Source organism: Cebus imitator, unplaced genomic scaffold, assembly GCF_001604975.1.
Source record: "Cebus imitator isolate Cc_AM_T3 unplaced genomic scaffold, Cebus_imitator-1.0 Scaffold17, whole genome shotgun sequence".
NCBI classification, from domain to species: domain Eukaryota; kingdom Metazoa; phylum Chordata; class Mammalia; order Primates; family Cebidae; genus Cebus; species Cebus imitator.
The window spans coordinates 3,480,679-3,505,109 of NW_016107332.1; the positions used below are offsets into that span (position 1 = coordinate 3,480,679).

Sequence of the window (24,431 nt, forward strand, 5' to 3'; positions counted from 1 at the left end):
ATCGCGCCACTGCACTCCAGGCTGGTGACAGAGTGAGACTCCGTCTCAAAAAAAAAAAAAAAATTCCATCTTTTCCTTTGCCTGCCCCATGCTGTAAACTTTGGCTGGGTGATTCCATTATTGCCTAAGACTTGGGAGGTTAGGCTAGTTTAATTCCTGTAGGTCAATTTTGCTTTACAGTAAGCTATATTTTCACTTCAGCCTTGACAGTATTCAGGTGATATTCTGGCATCTGTATGCCACTGCTTAGACTTCTCAATTTGTTCAATTCGTGAGAAGAGGCTGCCTCAGTGACCTATCATCCTAAAGATGATGATTTACAGTGAACTATTCTTCTAGGACTTTCTTTTTTTTTTTGAGATGGATTCTTGGTCTGTTGCCAGGCTGGAGTGCAGTGGTACGATCCCAGCTCACTGGAACCTCTGCTTCCCAGGTTCAAGCGAGTCTTCTGCTTCAGCCTCCCAAGTAGCTGGGACTGCAGGGACGCACCACCAAGCCCAGCTAATTTTTGTATTTTTAGTGGAGACGAGTTTCACCATGTTGGCCAGGATGGTCTCCATCTCTTGACCTCGTGATCTGCCCACCTCGGCCTCCCAAAGTGCTAGGATTAGAGGCTTCAGCCATCGTGCCCAGGCTCTTCTAGGACTTTCAATTGCTCCTTGCTTCTCTCTAGAAGCAAATGGGGAAAATAGGTTAAAAATTAAAAATTGAGTGAAGGTCCATCAGGTATATGGAAACAAAAATAGAACAGTAATAACAATATAAATATTAGATAGACTAACTAGGATAAAAGGCAAAAAGAGAACAAGGAGGGTATTTTTAATTATTTCAAATCATGAATCCATGCCATGAGAACCAACAAGAACCATTTGAGGCAATCTTATAGGTTAATAATCTGAAAAATCTACCATCCTAAAAATATCTAAAAATACTATATAAAATGTCATCTTTTTCCTCAATGAGTTCTTAAGGAAGTAAGAGAAACCTGTACTGGTTAAAATTAGAGATGTCTGTTCATGAGTTTATGTAAAATACAAGAGCAAAATGCTGAGAAATCAAATACTAAGAAAATCTGCCAGTAGGCTGAACCATAAGTTGCAGGTAACAAACTGATGAAACTCAGGAATAGTCTATGGCTCAATTTCACAATATAAGAGACTCTCACTAATGAACTACTAGCAGATGTGCTTTAAGAAGAAGAAAACTGAATCTAGAAATAAGGGGCAAAATACAAGAAGGGGCAAACCAAGAAGTTGGTAAACATTAAGTAAATCTGAGTAAGCAATGACTTAACAGTAAAATAATGGCTTATTATACCATCATAGTGATTAACTTCTGGGATATAGAAAAATAAGGTGAAACTAAATACTGGAAACTTCATGGGCTAATTACATTTCTTCTATTATTACTGAAGAAGGTGAAGACTTCCTAAATCAAGGATTTATGGTATAAATTCAAAGGTAACTAAAGAAATAGAAATATGGACTCCCGCTAAGATGGCCAAATAGAACAGCGCCGGTCTGCAGCTCCCAGTGAGAGCAATCCAGAAATTGAGTGGTCTTCACATTTCCAAACGAGGTACCAGGTTCATCTCATTGGGACTAGACAGTGGGAGTAGCTCAAGTAGGGCAAACCGAAGCAGGATGGGGCATTGCCTCATTTGGAAGCACAGGAGCCAGAGAACTCCCTCTCCTAGCCAAGGGAAGCCATTAGGGACTTTTCTGGACACTCTGGCACTCTGGATTAGACACTGCGCTTTTCCCTTGGTCTTCACAACCCACAGACCAGGAGATTCCCTCTGGTGCCTACAACACCAGTGCCCTGAGTTTCCAGCACAAAACTGGGCAGCCGTGGTAGCCGCAGCAGAGACAGAAACACTCATTCCCCTGAAAAAAAGGGGATTGAAGCCAGGGAGCCAACTGATCAGGCTTGGCGGGTCCCACCCCCAACAAAAACCGCCAAGCTAAGATCCACTGGCTTGAAATTCTCACAGCCAGCACAGCAGTCTGAGCTTGACCTGGGACGTGGAGGGAGGGGCATCCACCATTACTGAGGCTGGGGCAGGTGGTTCTAAACTTGCCTGTGTAAACAAAGACAATGGGAAGTTTACACAATAACCAGGCAGAGCCCAAGGCAGCTCAGCAAAGCCTCTACAGGCAGAGTGACTAGACTCCTTTCTTGCTGGGTAGGGCATCTCTGAAAAAAGGCAGCAGACTGTCAGGGACTTATAAATAAAGCCCCCACCTTCCTGGGACAGAGCACCTGGGAAAAGGGGTAGTGTGGGTCCGGTTTCAGCACACTTAAACGTCCCTGCGCAGCAATTCGGAAGGGACCAACCAAGCTCAGAGCACAGCACCTGAGCTCTGATAAGGGACAGACTGACTGCTCAAGTGGCTCCCTGGCTCCCATTTATCATGAATAATAGACACCATATACAGGAGAGCTCTGGCTGACATCTGGCAAATACCCATCTGGGACAAAGCTACCACAGGAAGGAACAGGCAGCAATCTTAGCTGGTTTGTAGCCCCCATGGGTGATTTCCAGGCAAGCAGGGTCTGGAGTGGACCTCCAGCAGTCCAGCAGCACAGGGGCCTGACTGTTAGAAGGAAAACTAAAAAACAGAAAGAAATAGCTTCAGCATCAACAGAAAGGATGTCCACTCATAGACCCTATCCAAAAGTCAAAAACTTCAAAGACCAAAGGTAGATAAATCCACAAAGATGGGAAGAAACCAGCACAAAAAGGCTGAAATTGCCAAAAACCAGAATGCCTCTTCTCCTCAAAGGGATCACAACTCCTCACCAGCAAGGGAACAAAACTGGACAGAGAATGAGTTTGACAAATAGACAGAAGCAGGCTTCAGAAGGTGGGTAATAACAAACTTTATGGAGCTAAAGGAGCATGTTTTAATCCAATGCAAGCAAACTAAGAACCTTGAAAAAAGGCTAGATGAAATGCTAACGGGAATAACCAGTGTAGAGAAGAACATAAACAACTTGATGGAGCTGAAAAACACAGCATGAGAACTTTGTGGAGCATACACAAGTTTCAATAGCTGACTCAATCAAGCAGAAGAAAAGATATCAGAGACTGAAGATCAACTCAATGAAATAAAAAGATAAGGCAAGATTAGAGAAATAAGAGTGAAAAGAAATGAACAAACCTTCCAAGAAATATGGGATTATGTGAAAAGACCAAATCTATGTCTGATCAGTGTACCTGAATGTGATGGGGAGAATGAATCCAAGCTGGAAAACACTCTTCAGGATATAATCCAGGAGAAATTCCCCAACCTAGCAAGGCAGGCCAACATTCAAATTCAGGAAATACGGAGAACACCTCAAAGATATTCCTCAAGAAGAGCAACCCCAAGGCACGTAATCGTCAGATTCACCAGGGTTGAACTGAAGGAAAAAATGCTAAAGGCAGCCAGAGAGAAAGATCAGGTTGGTCACAAAAGGAAGCCCATCAGACTCATAGTGGATCTCTTGGCAGAACCCTACAAGCCAGAAGACAGTGGGGACCTATATTTAACACCCTTAAAGAAAAGAATTTTCAACCCAGAATTTCATACCCTGCCAAACTAAGCTTCATAAGTGAAGGAGAAATAAAATCCTTTACGGACAAGCAACTGCTGAGAGATTTCATCACCACCAGGACAGCCTTACAAGAGCTCCTGAAGGAAGCATGAAACACAAAAATGAAAAAAACCAGTACCAGCCACTGCAAAAGCATACCAAATTGTAAAGACTGTTGACACTATGAAGAAACTGCATGAACTAATGGGCAAAATAACGAGATAGCATCAAAATGGCAGGATCAAATTCACACATAGCAATATTAACCTTAAATGTAAATGGGCTAAATGCCTCAATTAAAAAACAGATTGGCAAATTGGATAAAGAGTCAAGGCTCATCGGTGTGCTGTATTCAGGAGACCCATCTCATGTGCAAAGACACACATAGGGTCAAAATAAAGGGATGGAGGAAGATTTACCAAGCAAATGGAGAGAGAGAGAGAAAAAAAAGCAGGGGTTGCATTCCTAGTCTCTGATAAAAAAGACTTTAAGCCAACAAAGATCAAAAGAGACAAAGAAGGGCATTACATAATAGCAAAGGGATCAATGCAACAGGAAGAGCTAACGATCCTAAACATATATGCACCCAATACAGGAGCACCCAGATACATAAAGCAAGTTCTTAAGACCTACAAAGAGACTTAGACTCCCACACAATAATAGTGGGAGACTTTAACACGCCACTGTTCATATTAGACAAATCAACGAGACAGAAAATTAACAAGGAAATCCAGGATTTGAACTCAGATCTGGACCAAGCAGACCTAATAGACATCTACAGAACACTCCACCCCAAATCCACAGAATATACATTCTTCTCAGCACCACATCACACTTACTTTAAAATTGACCACATAATTGGAAGTAAATCACTCCTCAGCAAATGCAAAAGAATGGAAATCATAACAAAAATTCACTCAGACCACAGTGCAATCAAATTTGAACTCAGGATTAAGAAAGTCACTCAAAAATGCACAACTACATGGAAACTGAACAACCTGCTCCTGAAAGACTACTGGATAAATAATGAAATGAAGGCAGAAATAAGGATGTTCTTTGAAACCAAATGAGAACGAAGACACAACGTACCAGAATCTCTGAGATACATTTAAAGCAGTGTCTAGAAGGAAATTTGTAGCACTACATGCCCACATGAGAAGCAAGGAAAGATCTAAAATTGACACCCTAGTGTCACAACTAAAAGAACTAGAGGAGCAAGACCAAACAAACTCAAAAGCTAGCAGAAGACAGGAAATAACTAAGATCAGTGCAGAACTGAAGGAGACAGAGATACAAAGAAGCCCTTCAAAAAATCAATAAATCAAGGAGCTGTTTTTTTGAAAAGGTCAACAAAATAGACCACTAGCCAGATTAATAAAAAAGAAAAGAGAGAAGAATCAAATAGATGCAATAAAAAACAATAAAGGGGATATCACCACCGATCCCACAGAAATACAAACTACCATCAGAGATTACTACAAACACCTCTATGCACATAAACCAGTAAGTCAAGAAGAAATGGATAAATTCCTGGACACTTATATCCTCCCAAGACTAAACCAAGAAGAAGTTGAATCCCTGAATAGACCAATAACAACGGCTGAAGTTGAGGAAGCAATTAATAACCTACCAACCAAAAAAAGTCCAGGACCAGACGGGTTCACAGTCGAATTCCACCAGAGGTACAAAGAAGAGCTGGTGCCATTCTTTCTGAAACTATTCCAAACAATACAAAAAGAGGGAATCCACCCTAACTCTTTTTATGAGACTAACATTATCCTGATACCAAAACCTTGCAGAGACACAACTGAAGAAGGTTTCAAGCCAATATCCATGATGAACATTGATGTTAAAATCTTCAGTAAAAAGCTGGCAAACCGAATCCAACAGCACATCAAAAATCTTATTCATCACGATCAAATTGGCTTCATCCTGGGGATGCAAATCTGGTTCAACATACACAAATCTATAAATGTAATCCATCAAAAACAGAACCAAAGACAAAAACCACATGATTATCTCAATAGACACAGAGAAGACCTTCAACAAAATTCAACAGCCCTTCATGCTAAAAACTCTCAATAAACTAGGTATCGATGGAACGTTATCTCAAAATAATAAAAGGTATTTATGACAAACCCACAGCCAATATCATACTGAATGGGCAAAAACTGGAAGCATTCCTTCTGAAAACTAGCATAAGACAAGGATGCCCTCTCTCACCACTCATACTCAACATAGTATTGGAAGTTCTGGCTGAAGTCATCAGGCAAGAAAAAGAAATAAAGGGTATTCAATTAGGAAAAGAGGAAGTCAAATTGTCTCTATTAGACAATATGATTGTATATTTAGAAGACCCCATCATCTCAGCCCAAAATCTCCTTAAGCTGATAACCAACTTCAGCAAAGTCTCAGGAACAAAATCAATGTGTAAAAATCACAAGCATTCCTATACACCAATAACAGACAAACAGAGAGCCAAATCATGAGTGAACTCCCATTCACAATTGCTACAAAGTGAATAAAATACCTAGGAATACAACTAACAAGGAATGTGAAGGACCTCTTCAAGGAGAACTACAAACCACTGCTCAAAGAAATAAGAGAGGATACAAACAAATGGAAAAACATTCCATGCTCATGGTTAGGAAGAATCAATATTGTGAAAATGGCCATACTGCTCAAAGTAATTTATAGATTCAATGCTATCCCCATCAAGCTACCATTGACTTTCTTCAAAGAATTGGAGAAAACCACCTTAAACTTCACATGGAACAAAAAGAGAGCCTATATAGCCAAGACAATCCTAAACAAAAAACAAAACTGAAAACAAAACAACAACAACAACAACAAAATAAAGCTGGAGGCATCACACCACCTGACTTCAAACTATACTACAAAGCTACAGTAATCAAAGCAGCATGGTACTACTACCAAAACAGAGATATAGACCAATGGAACAGAACAGAGGCCTTGGAAGTAACATGACACATCTACAACCATCTGATCTTTGACAAACCTGACAAAAACAAACAATGGGAAAAAGTTTCCCTATTTAATAAATGGTGTTGGGAAAACTGGCTAGCCATATGCAGAAAACTGAAACTGGATCCCTTCCTTACACCTTATACAAAAATTAACTTCAGATAGATTAAAGATTTAAACACACAACTTAACACCATAAAAATCCTGGAAGAAAATCTAGGCAATACCATTCAGGGCATAGGCATAGGCATAGGCAAGTACTTCATGACTAAAACACCAAAAACAATGGCAACAAAAGCCAAAATAGACAAATGGGATCTAATTAAATTAAAGAGCTTCTGCACAGCAAAATATATTATCATTAAAGTGAACTGGCAACTAACAGAATAGGAAAAAATTGTTGTAATCTGCCCATTTGATAAAGGGCTAATAACCAGAATCTACAGAGAACTTAAACAAATTTACAAGACAGAAACAATCCCATGAAAAAGTGGGCAAAGGATATGAACAGACATTTCTCAAAAAAAGACATTTATGCAGCCAACAAACATATGAAAAAAAAGCTCATCATCACTTGTCATTAGAGAAATGCAAACCAAAACCACATTGAGATACCATCTCATGCCAGTTAGAATGGCAATCATTAAAAAGTCAGGAGGCAACAGATGCTGGAGAGGACATGGAGGTTGGAGAGGTGTAAATTAGTTCAACCATTGTGGAAGACAGTGTGGCAATTCCTCTAGGATCCAGAGCCAGAAACACCATTTGACCCAGCAATCACATTACTGGGTATATACACAAAGCATTATAAATCATTCTACTACAAAGACACATGTGGCTGGGTGTGGTGGCTCACGCCTGTAATCCCAAGCACTTTGGGAGGCCACAGTGGGCAGATCACAAGGTCAAGAGATCGAGACCATCCTGGCCAACATGGTGAAACCCCATCTCTACTAAAATACAAAAATTAGCTGAATGTGGTGGTGCACACCTGTAGTCCCAGCTACTTGGGAGGCTGAGGCAGGAGAATTGCTTGAACTCAGGAGGCAGAGGTTGCAGTAAGCCGAGATCATGCTACTGTACTCCAGCCTGGTGTGTAGAGACAGAGTCTTGCTTTGTCTCAAAAATTATAAAAAAGACACATGCACACATATGTTTATTGTGGTCCTGTAGACTTGGAACCAACCCAAATGCCCATCAAAGATAGACTGGATAAAGAAAATGTGGCACATATATACCATGGAACACTATGCAACCATAAAAAAGGATGAGTTCATGTCCTCTGCAGGGACATGGATGAAGATGGAAACCATTATTCTCAGAAAACTGACACAGGAACAGAAAACCAAGCACTGCATGTTCTCACTCATAAGTGGGTATTGAACAATGAGAACACATGGACACAGGGAGGGGAACATCATATACTGGGGCCTGTCGGGAGATGTGGGGGTTAGGGGAGGGATAGCAACAGGTGAGGGGATTGGAGAGGGCTAACATTAGGAGAAATATCTAATGTAGGTGACAGGGTGATGGATGCAGCAAACCACCATGGCACATGTATACCTGTGTAACAAGTCTGCACATTCTGCACATGTACCCCAGAACTTAAAGTATAATTTAAAAAAGGAAAAAAAAAAGGAATATAATGCATAATTTTCAAACCAACTACAAGTGAAAAAGAGGAAAGATTAAAAAAAATCTTTGGTAGAAATTAGAAAAGGAAAAAAGACAAAAGCACTCAAAAAGTAGGGTAAATAATAAGCCTAAAAACAAGAGGAAAAATAAATTCAACAATATAAGTAATTACAATAATGTAAATGGACAAAACTCTTCAGTTAACAGTGATTGTAATCCTGAATTAAAACAAATTTAGATGTGTGCCTTTTATAAGGAACATGCTTAAAATCTAAAGATATAGAAAGATTGAAAGTAAAGAAATAGAAAAAGATCTAAACAAAGCAGCTATCAACTTTGCTAATTCTATTAATAATAAATAATATACCTATTATTTAGAACCCTGCACTTGGAGCATCTGAAAAATACTCTGTCACAAAACAAGTCTCAACAAATATTTTTAAAAATTGTTATTATACAGGGATATTCTCTGACCACAATGCAATTAAACAGAAAATCAATAACACAAAGTTAACCAAAAGCAAACTAATATATTAATTAAAACAAATATTATAAGAAAACTTCTAAATTATACATGGAGCAAAGAAGAAATTATATTGAAAGTAAGAAGATATTTTGAAGCAAACAATAAATAAAATACCATTTATGAAGGCTGATGGCATGCAAATCAAACATTACCTAGAGGGAAATGTTGAACCTTAAATATTTATGTTAGGAAAGTAAGAAAAATTGAAAATGGTCAGGCCAAGTATTCAACTCAAGAAATCAGAAAAAATACAATAGGGATAAGAAGGGAAAGTAAAAAATTACAGCAAAGATTATTGAAGTAGAAAATAAAGAAACAAAAGACCATTTTAAAATATAAAAATCAAAAAGACCAATTAAATAGACAAACCTCTAGAAGGTTGATCGAGGAAAAAAGAGAAAAGGCATATATAAACTATACTATAAATATAACTATATAAACTTTAAACTATACCAGTTATATATAAACTATGTAGTTTATACTATGTGAAGTATAAACTATACCATAAACTTATACTAGCTGTATAGTTTATACTAAAACTATATATTTTATAATCACTATATAAACACAAGTATAGTTTATATAGTTACTATAAACTATACTCATACCCAGTATATAAACTACACTGGGTGTGAAAAAGTGTACATAATTATAGATGAGTAGAGACAAACAGAAATGAATGTGTTTGTGACTCTCAGAATCACTGAAGGATTCACATCCAGATACTCCAATAGCTTTATTATCCATGCTCTGTGGTCATCAGGGTTCCAAGGGCTGGGTAAACACGAATGCACTTCTTCCTCATAACAATGCTATGATGCACATTGTTCATTTTCTTAGGTTATATATGTGGAAATTAATACACAGAAAGATTAGGTAATCAAAAAGCAAACAGAGCAATGAAATCAACCATAAGAAAATCCACTGATACAAGCACTCACTGTTGAAATCCAAGGTCAAGGCAGACCACGTTGGCTTCCCTCATGGTCCAGCTACTTTTGCATATGAACATTGTCTTATCTTGGTCCACAAGTTTTACTTCAACTATTCCCTCTGAATCTGTACTGCCATACTTCAAGGAAACACTAAACTTTCCTAAAATTAAAAAAAATAATAATGAGCAATAGGTAGCCATTCACTTTTTCTCTTTTAATTAAAAGTCTTTAAAAATAATGTACTGGGAACCATCATTCTCAGCAAACTGACAGAAGAGCAGAAGATCAAACACCGCATGTTCTCACTCATAGACGGGTGTTGAACAATGAGAACACATGGACACAGGGAGGGGAGCACTACACACTGGGGTCAGTTGTGGGGAAATAGGGGAGGGATGATGGGGGGTGCGGGGTTGGGGAGAGATAGCAAGGGGAGGGATGCCAGATGTAGGTGATGGGGAGGAAGGCAGCAAATCACACTGCCACGTGTGTACCTATGCAACAATCTTGCATGTTCTTCACATGTACCCCAAAACCTAAAATGTAATAAAATAAATAAATGGAAAAAAAAATAATAATAATGTACTTAATTTCAAGTGAACTTTGAACATCATGACAATTTTAACAGTAATAGTAAGCAATTATGTTAAGAGCGCTTACTATGAGTCAGTAGCTGTGCTATTTGGTTCTATAGAGGATCATTAAATCCTCACATCAACACTATGAGGATTAAGCCTATGTTTATTCTCATTTTTACACATGAAGAACCTAAATCTAGGGAAAGTTAAGTTCACGGCCCAAGTGATGAAGCCAGGATTTGGAACCCATTCAATTGATCTCACTCCAAAGTTCATGCTGTCAAAAGTAAGCCCAACAGTGAAAATGTAAAAACGTAGAAAGGGTTTATGTACTCTCATATATTTAAGGCATTTAATGCCTCAAGAGAAGAAAAGTCTGACACTGATGAAATAACCTCCACCATTGCCTTTCTCCTTTCCAACAGGGATTACAGACGAGCTCAAACAGGGAGCTGTCTTCCTCCTTTTCCACAGTATCTCAACATCTTGGCTCAGCATCTCACAAACATACAGGCTGCTGTGAGGTGGTATATGTCATGGTGCCTTTAAAAAGGATGTTTTAAGCGTTTCTATGGCTGTGAAGTGTCCATAACAACTTGATATCAGAAGATAATGAGCCCAAGCTTTGCTGTCATACATAAAATGTAACAAGTACTTTCTGCATGCCAAGCACTGTGTGAAGAGCCCTGCATACATGTTTTATTTAAGTTTCACAAGAACTGTTCCACTTAGAAACTTCTATTATTCACATTTTTCAGAAGAGGAAACTGGAGTCCAGTGAGGTCTCACAACTTGTCAACAACCAAGGCGGGGTTTGGAGGGACTTGAAACTCAATTGGACTGACAGTGAAATCCCTAATCATAGCTGCCCACTAATCTGAATCTGAGGGCACCAGCCTCCTCATGGGCACAAGCACATGAAGCACCTGGAGGGGCTGTAGACATGCTCTCTCCTCTGACATCTGGGTTTGCTAGGTTGGAGTATGTCCCAGGTCAGCAGTGGCTCAAGCACCCCTTGAATATTTAGAGACAATAGGGTCAGAGCTCGGGGAAAGGGTTGGGAGGTGGGGGGATGGATGTTGAAAGAAATCACTGGAGCCACAGGGGGACCGAGGCTTGACTAGCCTATATGTGAGTATCAACCTTACTTGAAGACTTTTCACTGGGTTCTGAACCAGTTTGATGGCCCTGGGAATAATCCCATTAACCAAGTAGAAGTGAGGGTGGGGACAATTCTAAAGGGCTGGGCAGCAGAGAGTGGCACAAGCACTGAAGGGAAGGTCTGGAGTCAGCATCCCACGCTCGGCACTCAAAGGCTGGCTGGATTCAGGTGACCCCTGATTTCTTTCGTGATTACCCCAATTATCATTGAGAGCCTAGAAAAGAATTTTGAGTTGTCATAATATACACAAGAGAATTATTTTCTGATAGAAAGCATGGCATACAAATAGTCTCTTATATCACAGAATGACTTGAAAACTAGGCTTTTGCTACCTTCAGCTGTGCATGTTCCATTATTTAAAAACTTTGTCCCTGGACGAAGACATTCCAAACTCTTTAGTTGACAGTATGTTGGGAAGTTTCTCCCGTTAGTTGCACACACCACAGTGCCATTCTTTGGGCATTGATATGGTAGTTTACAAATACAGGTGCCCTCAATGCATTTCTGCCATGGCTGGCAGAAGACTTTATTGCAGGAGAGGTGAGTATATTTTTTTGTTAAGCACTTTTTCTCCACCAGTTCCTCTTGAGACGTATGCAATGTTAAAGAGACCTGTAAAATGCAAAATAAACATTAACTTAGCAACAAACTAAAGACTCCTGTTTGAAGATGAGTAAGTGAAGGAAAAGAGCAAAACAGATACAGCCCACAGTACAGATGAGGGTGGTGTGGTCTGATGGCTTTAAGAATCACACAAACCTGGCTTCTAGACCCAGTTTTGGCACTTACTGTTATATGGCCCGGGGCACGTGACCCTGTTGAAATGTGAATTTCCTCATCTGTAAAATGGAGATAGTATCTCCTATTTTGCAAGACTAGAAATACCATGTGTGTAATGATTGGCAGGTACTAGGCATGAACTTTATGAGAGCTATTATTACTCTGCAGGGCTCCAGTGGAAATAATATGAGGGCTGGGAACAGGCCAATTGAATCGAATGTCAATTTGCGAAGAAAAGCCAGTGTTCTCTTCCTGCACCCCAGAGCTTCCTCTAAGGATGCGCCTCCTGTCCTCTGGTCTCCCCTGCTGCCCGCAGTGAGCCCTGCTCCTTCCTCAGTGCCCTGCAACTGCAAACCATCACGCTGGGCAGACAGAAATCAGTCTTTAAATGCCATTATAAAGACAAAGAAGCTAATTAAAACCATGCAAACGTTTGGAAAGGTTGTCAAAGTCCTGTAACTTACTTTTCAGTAGCTTTACAAACAGCTACACACACACACACACACACACACACACACACACACACACACACAATGACAAATTGATCATTTGGAAACTGGCTTTCGATACAGTGATCTAGAATGAAATATGCCAGTTACACGTTTCATAGTTCCACGTATCTCTTTTTGGCACTTATTAGAGTTGGAATTTTTGTAATAATTTCTCTCCTGTATCTTCCACTGACCAGCCTGCAAGTGTCGTGACAGCAGAGACATTTTATTGAAACAATGATACTCTCATTGGGTGAGATATGCAAGTAGAAAGCAACTTGATTTTTTTCTACCTTTATTCCTTTAAATCCTTTCTGAAATCTCATTCCCCATGATCTTTGGATATAAACTTTGGGAAGTGTCACAACTTTTTCAGTCACTCTTAGATTTAAACAAAAACAGAAAAATTAAAGGATGTTTACTCCCAGGAATAGTCACTAAATAGCAATGACAATGTCTAGTGCTGTGGAACCACTGAAGCTGTCTTCATGTCAGGTGAAAGCCTCTCTTTCCTCCCAGCTGAGACTTGCTTCCAGGGTGTGTGATGGGTTCTTTCTCAGTTCTCCTCCATTCCACAGCTTTCAGGTCACGCTTTCTGCCTCTCAGGAGAGGAAGAAAGGGACAGCAGCTGGGTGCCATCTGATTCTTACGGCTGAGAGCTAGCCTTTGTGAGGTTGGGGGTAGAGCCGACTTTCTCTTGTGAGGTACTATGAGGTTCTCTGGAGACTGCACTACTGGGAACATTTGATGTTAACTCACGCAATGCTGGGAGTGCTTCTCCTCCAGCTGGCTGCTAATGGTCCATGTCTTTTTAGCTCCAGTATCCAACAGTAATAGCTCCTTTCTGCTGAGGTTGCTTACCCTTGGCAGGGAGACAAGGTCTTGGGCAAACATCCTATTTCTGATGGTTCCCAGGATCATTCCCTCCTGAGGGCCCATACCTGTCTGTTGTCTGCCCGGCTTCCTGCCATTGAAACAGGGCTTGCTCCAACACAGCCATCTCTCTTTTCTCTGCCACCAGGCACTTCCGGCCTTGGGTTCTTATTCCTTTCAGGTATGGGTCAAATACCAGTTCTTTTGCCTCCTCAGACTTTAGGGAACACTATGCTAAGCATTCCACGGGAACCTATAGGAAGCCCTTTCACAATGAAGAGAAGCAGCAGCACCTTCCATCCTCATTGCCTGTGGTGGAGGCGTTACTCACTCTGTTACATAAAATTATGGGTAGACATTTTTTTGAACAGCACTCCTGCACCAAGCCCAACAGACCAAACCAAAATGGAGTCACTTATGCTAAATGCCATGTAATTAAACTGAAACTTTAAGGAAATGGGACATCACACATTGGTGATTTGAAGCTGGAATAGGAGGTGAGGGAGTAGAAATAGAAGCTTGACTGGTTTTGGCCAGGCAAAGTGACTCATGCCTGTAATCCCAGCACTTTGGGAGGTTGAGGCAGGCAGATCACTTAAGGCCAGGAGTTTGAGACAAGCCTGGCCAACATGGCAAAACCCCATCTCTACTAAAAGTACAAATATTAGCCGGGCGTGGTGGCACCTATAATCCCAGCTACTTAGGAGGCCGAAGCAGGAGAATCACTTGAACCTGGGAGGTGGAGTTTGCAGTGAGCGGAGATCGCACTATTGCACTCCGCTTAACAAAGCAAGACTCTGTCTTAAAAAACAAAAAAGTTTGACTGGTTTTGCCATTTAGACATGAGGACATGAACACAGACCAAAAAAAAGTGAAAGAAAGAAAGAGAGAAAAAAAGAAAGAGAGAGAGAGAAAGAGAGAGGAAGGAAGGAAGGAAGAAAGGAAGGGAGGGAGGGAGGGAGGAAGGAAGGAAGGAGTGACATCTTGTCTCTTCTCCAAGCTCTGTTAAATTGAGAATTAAGGAATTTTTTTAAAGGGCATAAACAATAAGATCAAAGAGAATGGAGAGACGACTGCAGGACATAAGATATCAAAATGTTAGAAACTAGAAAACAGATGGGCTAGTGGTAATGGATTTAGCAGAGAACTGAAAGCTAAGCCCCAGAGAACCCCAGAAAGGCTTAGGAACTAGGGCACCTAGTACCCCTGAAGAAGGAGTGGCTATGTTGAAAGAAATGGTTGTATGAACATGTCACTGAGAAATCTGTTGTAAACAGCAGAAGAAAGATCAAAGATTTAAAAGTGCTTGCCCCTTGTGATAAGGGTGTTTTTCATTTTAAGTAAGGTCAGATATCCTTATGCTTTCAGTAGAGAAGTAGAAGATTGGGGCTGGGTGCAGTGGCTCACACCTGTAATCCCAGCACTTTGGGAGGTCAAGGCAGGTGGATCATGAGGTCAGGAATTCAAGACCAGCCTGGCCAGCATGGTGAAACTCTGTCTCTACTAAAACAACAACAAAAAATTAGCCGGGCAGGCTGCGGTGGCTCTTGTCTGTAATCCCAGCACTTTGGGAGGCCGAGGCGGGCAGATTGCCTGAGGTCAGGAGTTTGAGACCAGTCTGGCCAACATGGTGAAATCCCATCTCTACCAAAAATACAAAAAAAAAAAAAAAAAAAAAATTAGCCAGGCATGTTGGCATGTGCCTGTAATCCCAGCTACTCGGGAGGCTAAGGCAGGGGAATTGCTTGAATCAGGGAAGTGGAAGTTGCAGTCAGGTGAGATCACACCACTGCACTCCAGCCTAGGTGACAGCGAGACCCCAACTCAAAAAAAAAAAAAAAAAAAAAAAAGGAGTAGACGATTAAGTGCTAGGCTTTAAAGGAGGAGAACATTTGATGAGACAGTAGTGTAATACAGGGCTTCAGGGTGCCCTCAGCTCCTCTGAGAGGACGTTTCTCCAGGTTCTGGGTCTCCTGCCCTCTCAAGAATGAGAGAGGGGACCATGGCACAGTGAGCAGTAAATGCCAGACCCAAAAGTATTTGTAGAAAGTGATTTATTTATTTAGAGAGAGAGAAACAGGAGAAGGAGAGAGAAACAGCTAACTCTCACACTAAGTGAGAGAATACAGAAAGATGGAATCCAGGAGAGGAAAGCAGCTTCCACGCTGAGTGGAAGGGAATAGAGAGAGATGGAGTTTAGGAGGAGAAGACAGGCTTCCACGAGAGAGTGGAAGGGGACTCCAGAGAGAAAATCCAGGATAGAGGAAAACCGCTTCCACGAAGGGATTGTTCATGGAAGGGGATCCAAACATGGAGTCCGAAGGGGTGTGGAAGAAGGGGACTTTTCACCTGGGAGGAACACCCACCTCTAAGATCCCAGGCCAATGAAAGGAGTTCCTTAGAACTCCACTGGGGTGATTAGTTTCTTCTGGTGCGCCCGCGAAATTCAAAGGTAAACGTTAAATCTCCCAGATGGAGAGAGACGGGAGTGGGGTATGGCGCTAGGAAGTTCCTGCCCTGAAAACTATGCCCCCTTGTGGACCCGGAAAGAGGACACCTTCTCTCAGTAGCATAAAGGGCCACAGAGTAAAGAAAGGGTTTTGTTTTCATTAGGATAGAAGAGATTTCATCATGATTACAGGCTAAGGGGAGGAATCTAACAGAATGGGAGGGATTGCATTTTTAAGAGGGAGAGTTGGGAAATGGTTGAAACAAGGTTAAGGAGGGGGTAGGAGAAGCAATCAGAGCATGGCAAAGTTCATCTTAGAAATTAAGCAGTTTCCTATATTTACAATTTCCTATTGTAAGTTCCTATTGTAAGTTTTTTTTTTTTCATAGTCACAGCCATTCCCATGCAAGTTGGAAGCAACTTTATGATAACATTACCATTTTAAATTTCAGATGGGTGGTAAAGGATAACACCAACACAGTGGCTGTTAACAAGGGCAATATTAATCAACAAAGAGACAGAAAATCACTGTTGGACAATAGCTGGGCATTGCAAGAGTACTGTTTATTTACACACTGTCTAAAACAGGATGATAGCAGCTTTAATTTAAAAGAATTGGTAAGTCACATGTATCTCAATGTCCAGAACAGTGGCTGCCAAAATATGGACTAATGATCTTTGAGGATGTTATTAAAGAGGTTTATAAATGCATGTGTACACCAGGCTTTGCCTGAAGACAAAATATAAATGATGTGGGTATGCCTCATATGTTTATGTACATCTATCTTTTGAATGTAAATGCTAGTATGGTTAATAAGAAAAATTATTTAAATCATCATTGAAACTATAGTGACTGTCATTTCTATCTCTCCCACAATAACAGATATTAAAATAACAACTAGTATTATGTGTGTTTTGGGTGGTGTAAGATGGAGTGGTGAATCTAATCATCTCTCTTTTTTTTTTTTTTTTTTGAGACAGTCTCACTCTGTTGCCTAAGCTGGAGAACGGCGGTATGATCATAGCTCACTGTAACCCTAAACTCGTAGGCTCAAGTGATCATCCTGCCTCAGTCTCCTGAGTAGCTAGGACTACAGGCAAATGCTACCATGCCCAGTTACATTTTGCTTTTGAATTTTTTTTTGTAGAGCTGGTGTGGTGGTGCATGCCTGTAATCCCAGCTACTCAGGAGACTTGAGCCAGGACCTGGGAGGCAGAGGTTGCAGTGAGCCCAGATAGCACCACTGCACTCCAACCTGGGCAACAAGAGCGAGACTCCATCTCAATATACATATATATATATATATATATACATATATATGATTCTTTCAAGGAAGTATGTAAGGCAACTCTTTTTTTTTGAGATGGAGTCTCGGTTTTGTTGCCCAGGCTGGAGTGCAGTGGTGCGATCTCAGCTCACTGCAACCTCCGCCTCATGGGTTCAAGCGATTCTCCTGCCTTAGCCTCCTGGGTAGTTGGGATTACAGGTGCACGCAACCATGCCAGGCTTATTTTGGTATTTTTAGTAGAGACAGGGTTTCACCACATTGGCCAGGCTTGTCTTGATCTCTTGACCTCGTGATCTGCCCGCCTCGGCCTTCCTAAGTGCCAGGATTATAGATATGTGCCACCACATCCAGCCTAAAAATTCTTTCTTTGGTATTTGCAGTGAAATAGCAATTATTACATAAACTTTATCTTTTTTTCTCTAGGCGGGAGACCAATGAAACAATTTTAGATCGTTGTTCATTAGAAAACAAGAAATAAAACAACCTCCTCTTTCTGAACCTTATCAACCCAGTATATAGCTACATACCTTATCCTCAGGTTTCTTCATTGCCCTGTTTTGTCTGTCTGTTCCATATTTAGCCTATAAACAAACAAATTTAAAAAGATGATCAACTTTGATTAAAGCAAGGAAAAGTCCACCCCTTTCTCTTTCTTCTGGGTATAATCGGAATGTTCCCCTTTTATTGCTAATTAGTTGTATGATCTTGGATGACTGACTATCATTCTGATCCTGTACTCTCTTATATAAAATGTAGAAAATAAAAATAATGTTCACACAAAGATACTGTGAGGATCAGATGAAAATACATGGGAAACACAAACATTTAAGATCCTGTATAAATGTGAGTATGATGATGATTTTGGTAGATTGCCTATAACGCCCCTTGTTCTATCCTCATTTCATCCTAGTTCTTTACTGTATGCTTTACTGGGGACAGGGTATATTTCCCTGTTCTTTGAAAGATGCTTGGAAAGTACTTGTGCAACTGGGTTTGTCCTTGTGTTTCTCTGCCATAGCTAGGAGAAGAGCATGACCAGGCTAGCACAGACACAAAAAGAAGAACCCATAGGTCAGCTGACTCCCCACTGACCTACAGACTTTTATACTAAAGTTGTATATGACTGAGATTATGTGGTGCTTTTGTTATTATGGCATTAACCAACTGGTACAATGACAATTTCCCTGGAAAACACTGAGAAAAAAGCTGGAAAACTTTCAAAAATTGTCAACAATATAAATATTGTCTTTCTTCCAGAAGAGAATAAGCAACTTGGATCCCAAGAGTTAACAACCCTATCAGAAACCTTTCCATTGAAAGAGTTTTAGGTCCCCTATGGCCTTAGTTCTCCCCATCACGGTCTTTACTAGCAATTTTTCCTTCACTTTTTTCTCTCCTTTGAGCTGCCCATTTTGCATTGTACCTGGGAGCAGCCCTGCTTTTGATATAAAGTGATGCCACAGACACCCTTCAAACCAGCAACCATTCTATTCAGATTAAAAAATAAGGAGTTCATGTTTCTCTGATAATACCTATGAATGAGTTGTTCCAATTCACATAAGAAATTTGATAATTTGTTGTCTTTTGTTTTTATTTTAAAAATAAATACCCTTCTTTTTCCAGAATCAGAATGTTGTTGCGAATTGTGGGAAGATGCTGTATGCTGTAGTCAGGTAGGATGGATTCTTGAGTGCTATTTTTTAGTCTCTAAAAACTGGAAATATTGTTTTGGGATCCACTTCATTATTTTGTCTCAGAGATTAAAAATAAAACCAGTTGTCTACTTAACTGGTCTTGTTTTATTCATAATGAATGCGAGATGGCTAAAGTTTTGTCTAAGTTTTTAATGGATTTTTTTTTAATAGGAAACATAGAGAAATGTTCAAACAGGTTCAAAAATGTGCCTGTAAAAGTTATGTTCCCTTACTTGCCTTATCCTCTCAATCCACTCAGGCCCCACTTCAGAGGTAACCATTTAACAGCTCTTTATGAGTCTTTCAGAGATCATGAATGTATATATGAGCCCATGTAACTCTCCATTCTGCACCCCAACATCAGTGCATTTGTATCTAGTGACCCTATAACCAGCCCCCAAAGAGCATTTAGATAGTGTCTAATGTTTTGCTATTATAAATAATGCTATGATTAATATCCTTAAATAATACACATCATTTCTCACATATGCCTAGTATATCTGCCAGATACTTCCCTGGAAGTGAAATTGCTGAATCAAAGAAATCAGTAATTTTAATATCCTGAAAGATACTGGCTAATTTTGCTCTACAAAGGTTGTTTTAAATTTCATTCTCATCATCAATATATGAGAATACCTAGTTTCCATACTCTTGACTACAGAGTATATATTATTACTCTTTTTGATCTTTGCCAATTTGATATGTAAAAATGTTACCAGAGCAAACTTTTACTTGCATTTTTTCCTACAAGTGAAGTTGAGCATCTTCAGTATGCTCAAATTTTAAGAGAGATTTTTCTTCTTTCTTCACATGCTAACCATATCTTTCACTGATGTAATTATACTTTTTTCTTTTTTTTTTTTTTTTGTAGTAACTGCTTATACATTAAAGAAACCAGCATTTTATCTGGAATATGACTGGCAAAAATTGCTTGTCTACTGACTAATGGCAAGTCTAGTATATTTTTCACACAGCACAGACACTTTTAAAACATCCTCATACCAGAAATTATTTTAGCAAAAATCATAAAATGAAAGGAATAATGAATTATGATGACAATGCAAACAGTGAATATTTTAAAATGGAAATTCAGATACATAATCAAATCTGTAAACTTTTTAAAAATTAAATTTAAAATACATACTACAATACGAACAGCATCCAACAAGGCAAAATTCGTATTTGACATTTAATACAAAATAGTAGGGCATGCAGAGAAATCACAAAATATGACCCATGATAAGGAGAAAAAAACAGGCAATTGAAACTTACCTAGAATTCAAAAACAGATGTTAGCATTAACAGGCAGAGAGATTTAAAAAGTTATTATAACTGTATTCCACATGTTCAAAAATAGAGACACAGATGATATAAAAAGATCTAAACTGAACTCCTAGGGAGCAAAACTACAATACACTTGATGAAGCCAAAAACAAATAAGGCATTGCAGAAGAAAAGACTGGGAAACTTAAAGACATATCAATGAAAACGATCTACAATAAAATTTTAAAAAATAATAAAAAAAAATGGCTGGGCACAGTGGCTCATGCCTATAATTCCAGCACTTTGGGAGGCTGAGGTGGGGAGATTGCAAGGTCAGGAGTTCGAGACCAGCCTGGCTGATATGATGAAAGCCCATCTCTACTAAAAATACAAAAAACTAGCTAGGAGTGGTGGTGTGTGCCTGTAATCCCAGCTACTCTGGAGGCTGAGGCAGGAGAATCACTTGAACCCAGGAGGTGGAGGTTGTGAGCAGAGATCATGCCATTGTACTCCAGCCTGGGTGATAGAGCAAGACTCTTGTCTCGAAAAAAATAAAGAATAGAATATAAATGAACTGCAGGGCAACTTCTAGCAGATCTGAAATTGGAGTCTCCAAAAAAAAGAGGACAAAATGAGGGAACAAAAACCATATTTGAAGAAATAATAACTGAAATTTATCCAAATTTGAGAAAGCTATAAACACACAGACCCAACAAATGGGGAATGAACCCTAAGCAGGAGAAACATGAAGGAAACTCCACCAAATACATCATACGCAAATTACTCAGAAACCAAAAACGAAAAGAAAATCTCCAAAAGAGTCAAAGAAAAAAGACAGACTATGTACAGGGAAACAAAGATGAGTATGACATTTCTCATTAATAATGCAAATGAGAAGACAATGCAGCAACATTTTTAAAGTCCTGAAAGAGAATACTGGCAACCAGCAAAAATATCATTCAAAAACTTAGGCAAAAGAATAACCTTTTAAGACACACAAAAGCTGAAAGAATTAGCTAGCAGCATATCTGCACAAGAAAATTTTTCTTAAATTCTTTCAAGCAGAAGGAAAATTATCACAGAGAGAAATCTGGATCTACACAAATAAATTAAGAATACTGGAAATCTTTGGGAGTTTTTGATATGGTGTGAAGATAGCCTTTATCTCTATTTTGCAACTTTTCTTGTGGTAACTTTGACTTTGGTATTATGATAATATTGGCCTCACAGAATGCATAGGTAGGTCTTCTACCTTTTGAAAGTGTTTGAGAAAAATTAGTGTTAACTCTCTTTTTATGTTTGGTAGAATTCACTAGTGAAGCCATTTGGTTATAGATAGTTCCTTTTTGGGAAATTTTAAAATTACTGACTTAATACCTTCACTTGTTATAGGTCTGTTCAGATCTTCTATTACTTCTTTAATTAGTTTTGGTGATTTGTGTGTTTCTAGGAATTTATTAATTTATCTAGGTTATCTAATTTGCTGACATAGTTGCTCATAGCATTCTCCTTTTTTTTCTTTTTTTGAGATGGAGTTTCGCTCTTGTTGCCCAGGTGGAGTGCAATGGCAAGATCTCAGCTCGCCACAATCTCTGCCTCCCAGGTTCAAGCAATTCTCCTGCCTCAGCCTATTGAGTAGCTGGGAAAACAAGCATGTGCCACCATGCCTGGCTAATTTTGTATTTTTGGTAGAGATGGGGTTTCTCCATGTTGATCAGGCTGGTCTTGAACTCCAACTCCTGACCTCAGGTGATCTGCCCACCTTGGCCTCCCAAAGTGATGGGATTACAAGCGTGAGCCACCAAGCCTGGCTGTGTTCTCTTATCATTCTATTTCTGTAAGAACAGCAGTAGTATCTACAATTTCACTTCTAATTTTGGTTACTTGTATCTTCTATTTTTTTTTCTTTTTCAGTTTAGCTAAGGTCTGACAATTTTGTGGCTATTTCCAAAGAACCAACTTGTGATTTCATTGATTCTACCATCTTACTATATATTTTTTGTCTCTAATCTTTATTATTTCATTTCTTTTGCTAGCTTTGAGTTTAGTTTGCTCTTCCTTTTTCTAAAGAAGTTGTGATTCTTAAGTTGTAAAGTTAGGTTATCAATTTGAAATCTTTACTGTTTTTTAAAACTTTTAAGTTCAGAAGTACATGTACAGGTTTGTTATATATGTAAACTTGTGTCATGGGGGTCTGTTGTGCAGACTATTTTATCACCCAGGTATTAAGCCTAGTACCCATTAGTTATTCTTCCTGATGCTCTTCCTCCTCCCACCCTCCATCTTCTGATAGGCCCCAGTGTGTGTTGTTCCCTCTATGTGTCCATGTGTTCTCTTAATTTAGCCTCCACTTATAAATGAGAATATGTGGTATTTGGTTTTCTGTTCCTGTATTTGTTTATTGAGGAAATGGCCTCTAGCTCCATCCATGTTCCTGCAAAGGACGTAATCTTGTTCTTTTTTATGGCTGAATTGTATTCCATGGTGTATATGTACCACATTTTCTTTATCCAGTCTACCATTGATGGGCATTTAAGGTGATTCCATGTCTTTGCTATTGTGAATAGTGCTGCAATGAACTTATGTGTGCATGTATCTTTATGATAGAACAATTTGTGTTCCTTTAGGTATATACCCAGTGGTGGGATTGCTGAGTTGAATGGAATTTCTCTTTTTAGGTCTTTGAGGAATTGCCACACTGTGTTCCACAATGGTTAAGCTAATTTACACTATCACTAAATATGTATAATCATTCCTTTTTCTCTGCAACCTCACCAGCATCTGTCATTTTTTGACTTTTTAATAGTAGCTATTCTGACTGGTGTGAGATGGTATTTCATTGTGGTTTTCATTTGCATTTCTCTAATGACCATTGATGTTGGGCTTTTTTCCATATGATTGTTGGTGCACATAAGTATTCTTTTGGAGAGTGTCTGTTCATGTCCTTTGCCTACTTTTTAATGTTTTTTTTCATGTAAATTAGTTGAAGTTCCTCATAGACACTAGATATTAGACTTTTGTGAGATGCATAGTTTGCAAAAATTTTCTCCCGCTTTGTAGGTTGTCTGTTCACTCTGTTGATAATTTCTTTTGCTGTGCAGAGGCTCTTTAGTTTAATTTGATCCCATTTGTAAATTTTGGCTTTTGTTGTGATTGCTTTTGGTATCTTCATCATGAAATCTTTGCTCATTCCTATGTCCAGAATAATATTGCCTACGTTGTCTTCCAGGATTTTCATAGTTTTAGGTATTACGTTTAATTTTTTTAAAATGTATCTTGAATTAATTTTTGTACATGGTCTAAGGAAGGGGTTCCAGTTTCAACTTTCTGCATATGGCTAGCCAGTTATCCCAGCACCATTTATTGAATAGGGACTCCTTTTCCCATTGCTTCTTTTTGTCAGATCTGTAGAAGATCAAATAGTTATAGGTGTGCAGTCTTATTTCTGGGCTGTCTATTCTTTTTTAATGTAGGCATTTACTGCTATACATTTCTCTTTAACGCTGCATATCATATGTTTTGGTATGTTGTGTTTTGTTTTCATTTATCTCTTAAGTATTCACAATTTCCCTTGTGATTTCTTATTTGACCATTAGTGGCTTAAGAATGTGTTGTTTAATTTCTACATATTTGTAAATTTTACAATTTTCTTTCTGTTATTGGTTCCAGTCTTATTCCATTGTGGTTAGAGAAGCTACTTTGTATAATTTCAATATTTTAAAAATATATTAAGACTCATTTTCTGACAAAAAGTCTTACAAATGTCTATCTTAGAAATTGTTCCACATGCACTTGAGAAAAATGTGTACTCTGTTACTATTGAATACAGAGTTACATATATGTCTAGTTATTACGTCTACTGGGCTTAAAGTACTGTTCAAGTTCTCTATTCCTTATTGACCTTCTATTCACTATAAAAAATGGAGTATTGAAGCATCCAACCAATATTATATTCTTGTCTATTTCTGGTCAGGCATGGTGGCTCATGCCTGCTATCCCAGAACTTTGGGAAGCTAACGGCAGATCATCTGAGGTCAGGAGTTCAACACTAGCCTGTGCAACATGGTGAAACCCTGTCTCTACTAAAAATACAAAAATTAGCTGAGGGTAGTGGTGCACGCCTGTAATCCCAGCTACTCGGGAGGCTGAGGCATGAGAATCACTTGAACCAGCTGCAGTGAGCTGAGATCAT

The 24,431-nt window shown here is 39.1% G+C and overlaps 1 protein-coding gene across 8 annotated transcripts in view; it reads right to left on the reverse strand.

The window, feature by feature from the left end:
• Positions 1-24,431, reverse strand: part of CFI (complement factor I) — a 62,777-nt gene that overhangs the window by 24,770 nt on the left and 13,576 nt on the right. For 6 of the 8 annotated variants that reach the window (XM_037731868.1, XM_017509593.2, XM_017509605.2 and 3 more), the window contains exons 2-4: positions 17,810-17,863; positions 11,733-12,012; positions 9,667-9,820 (exon numbers count right to left, since the gene is read on the reverse strand). In XM_037731868.1, the coding sequence (XP_037587796.1) occupies positions 9,667-9,820; positions 11,733-12,012; positions 17,810-17,830 (455 nt within the window). In that variant the 5' untranslated portion in view covers positions 17,831-17,863. The remainder of the gene's footprint in view (positions 1-9,666; positions 9,821-11,732; positions 12,013-17,809; positions 17,864-24,431) is intronic. The other 2 variants (XM_017509614.1, XM_017509621.2) reach the window with 1 other exon arrangement.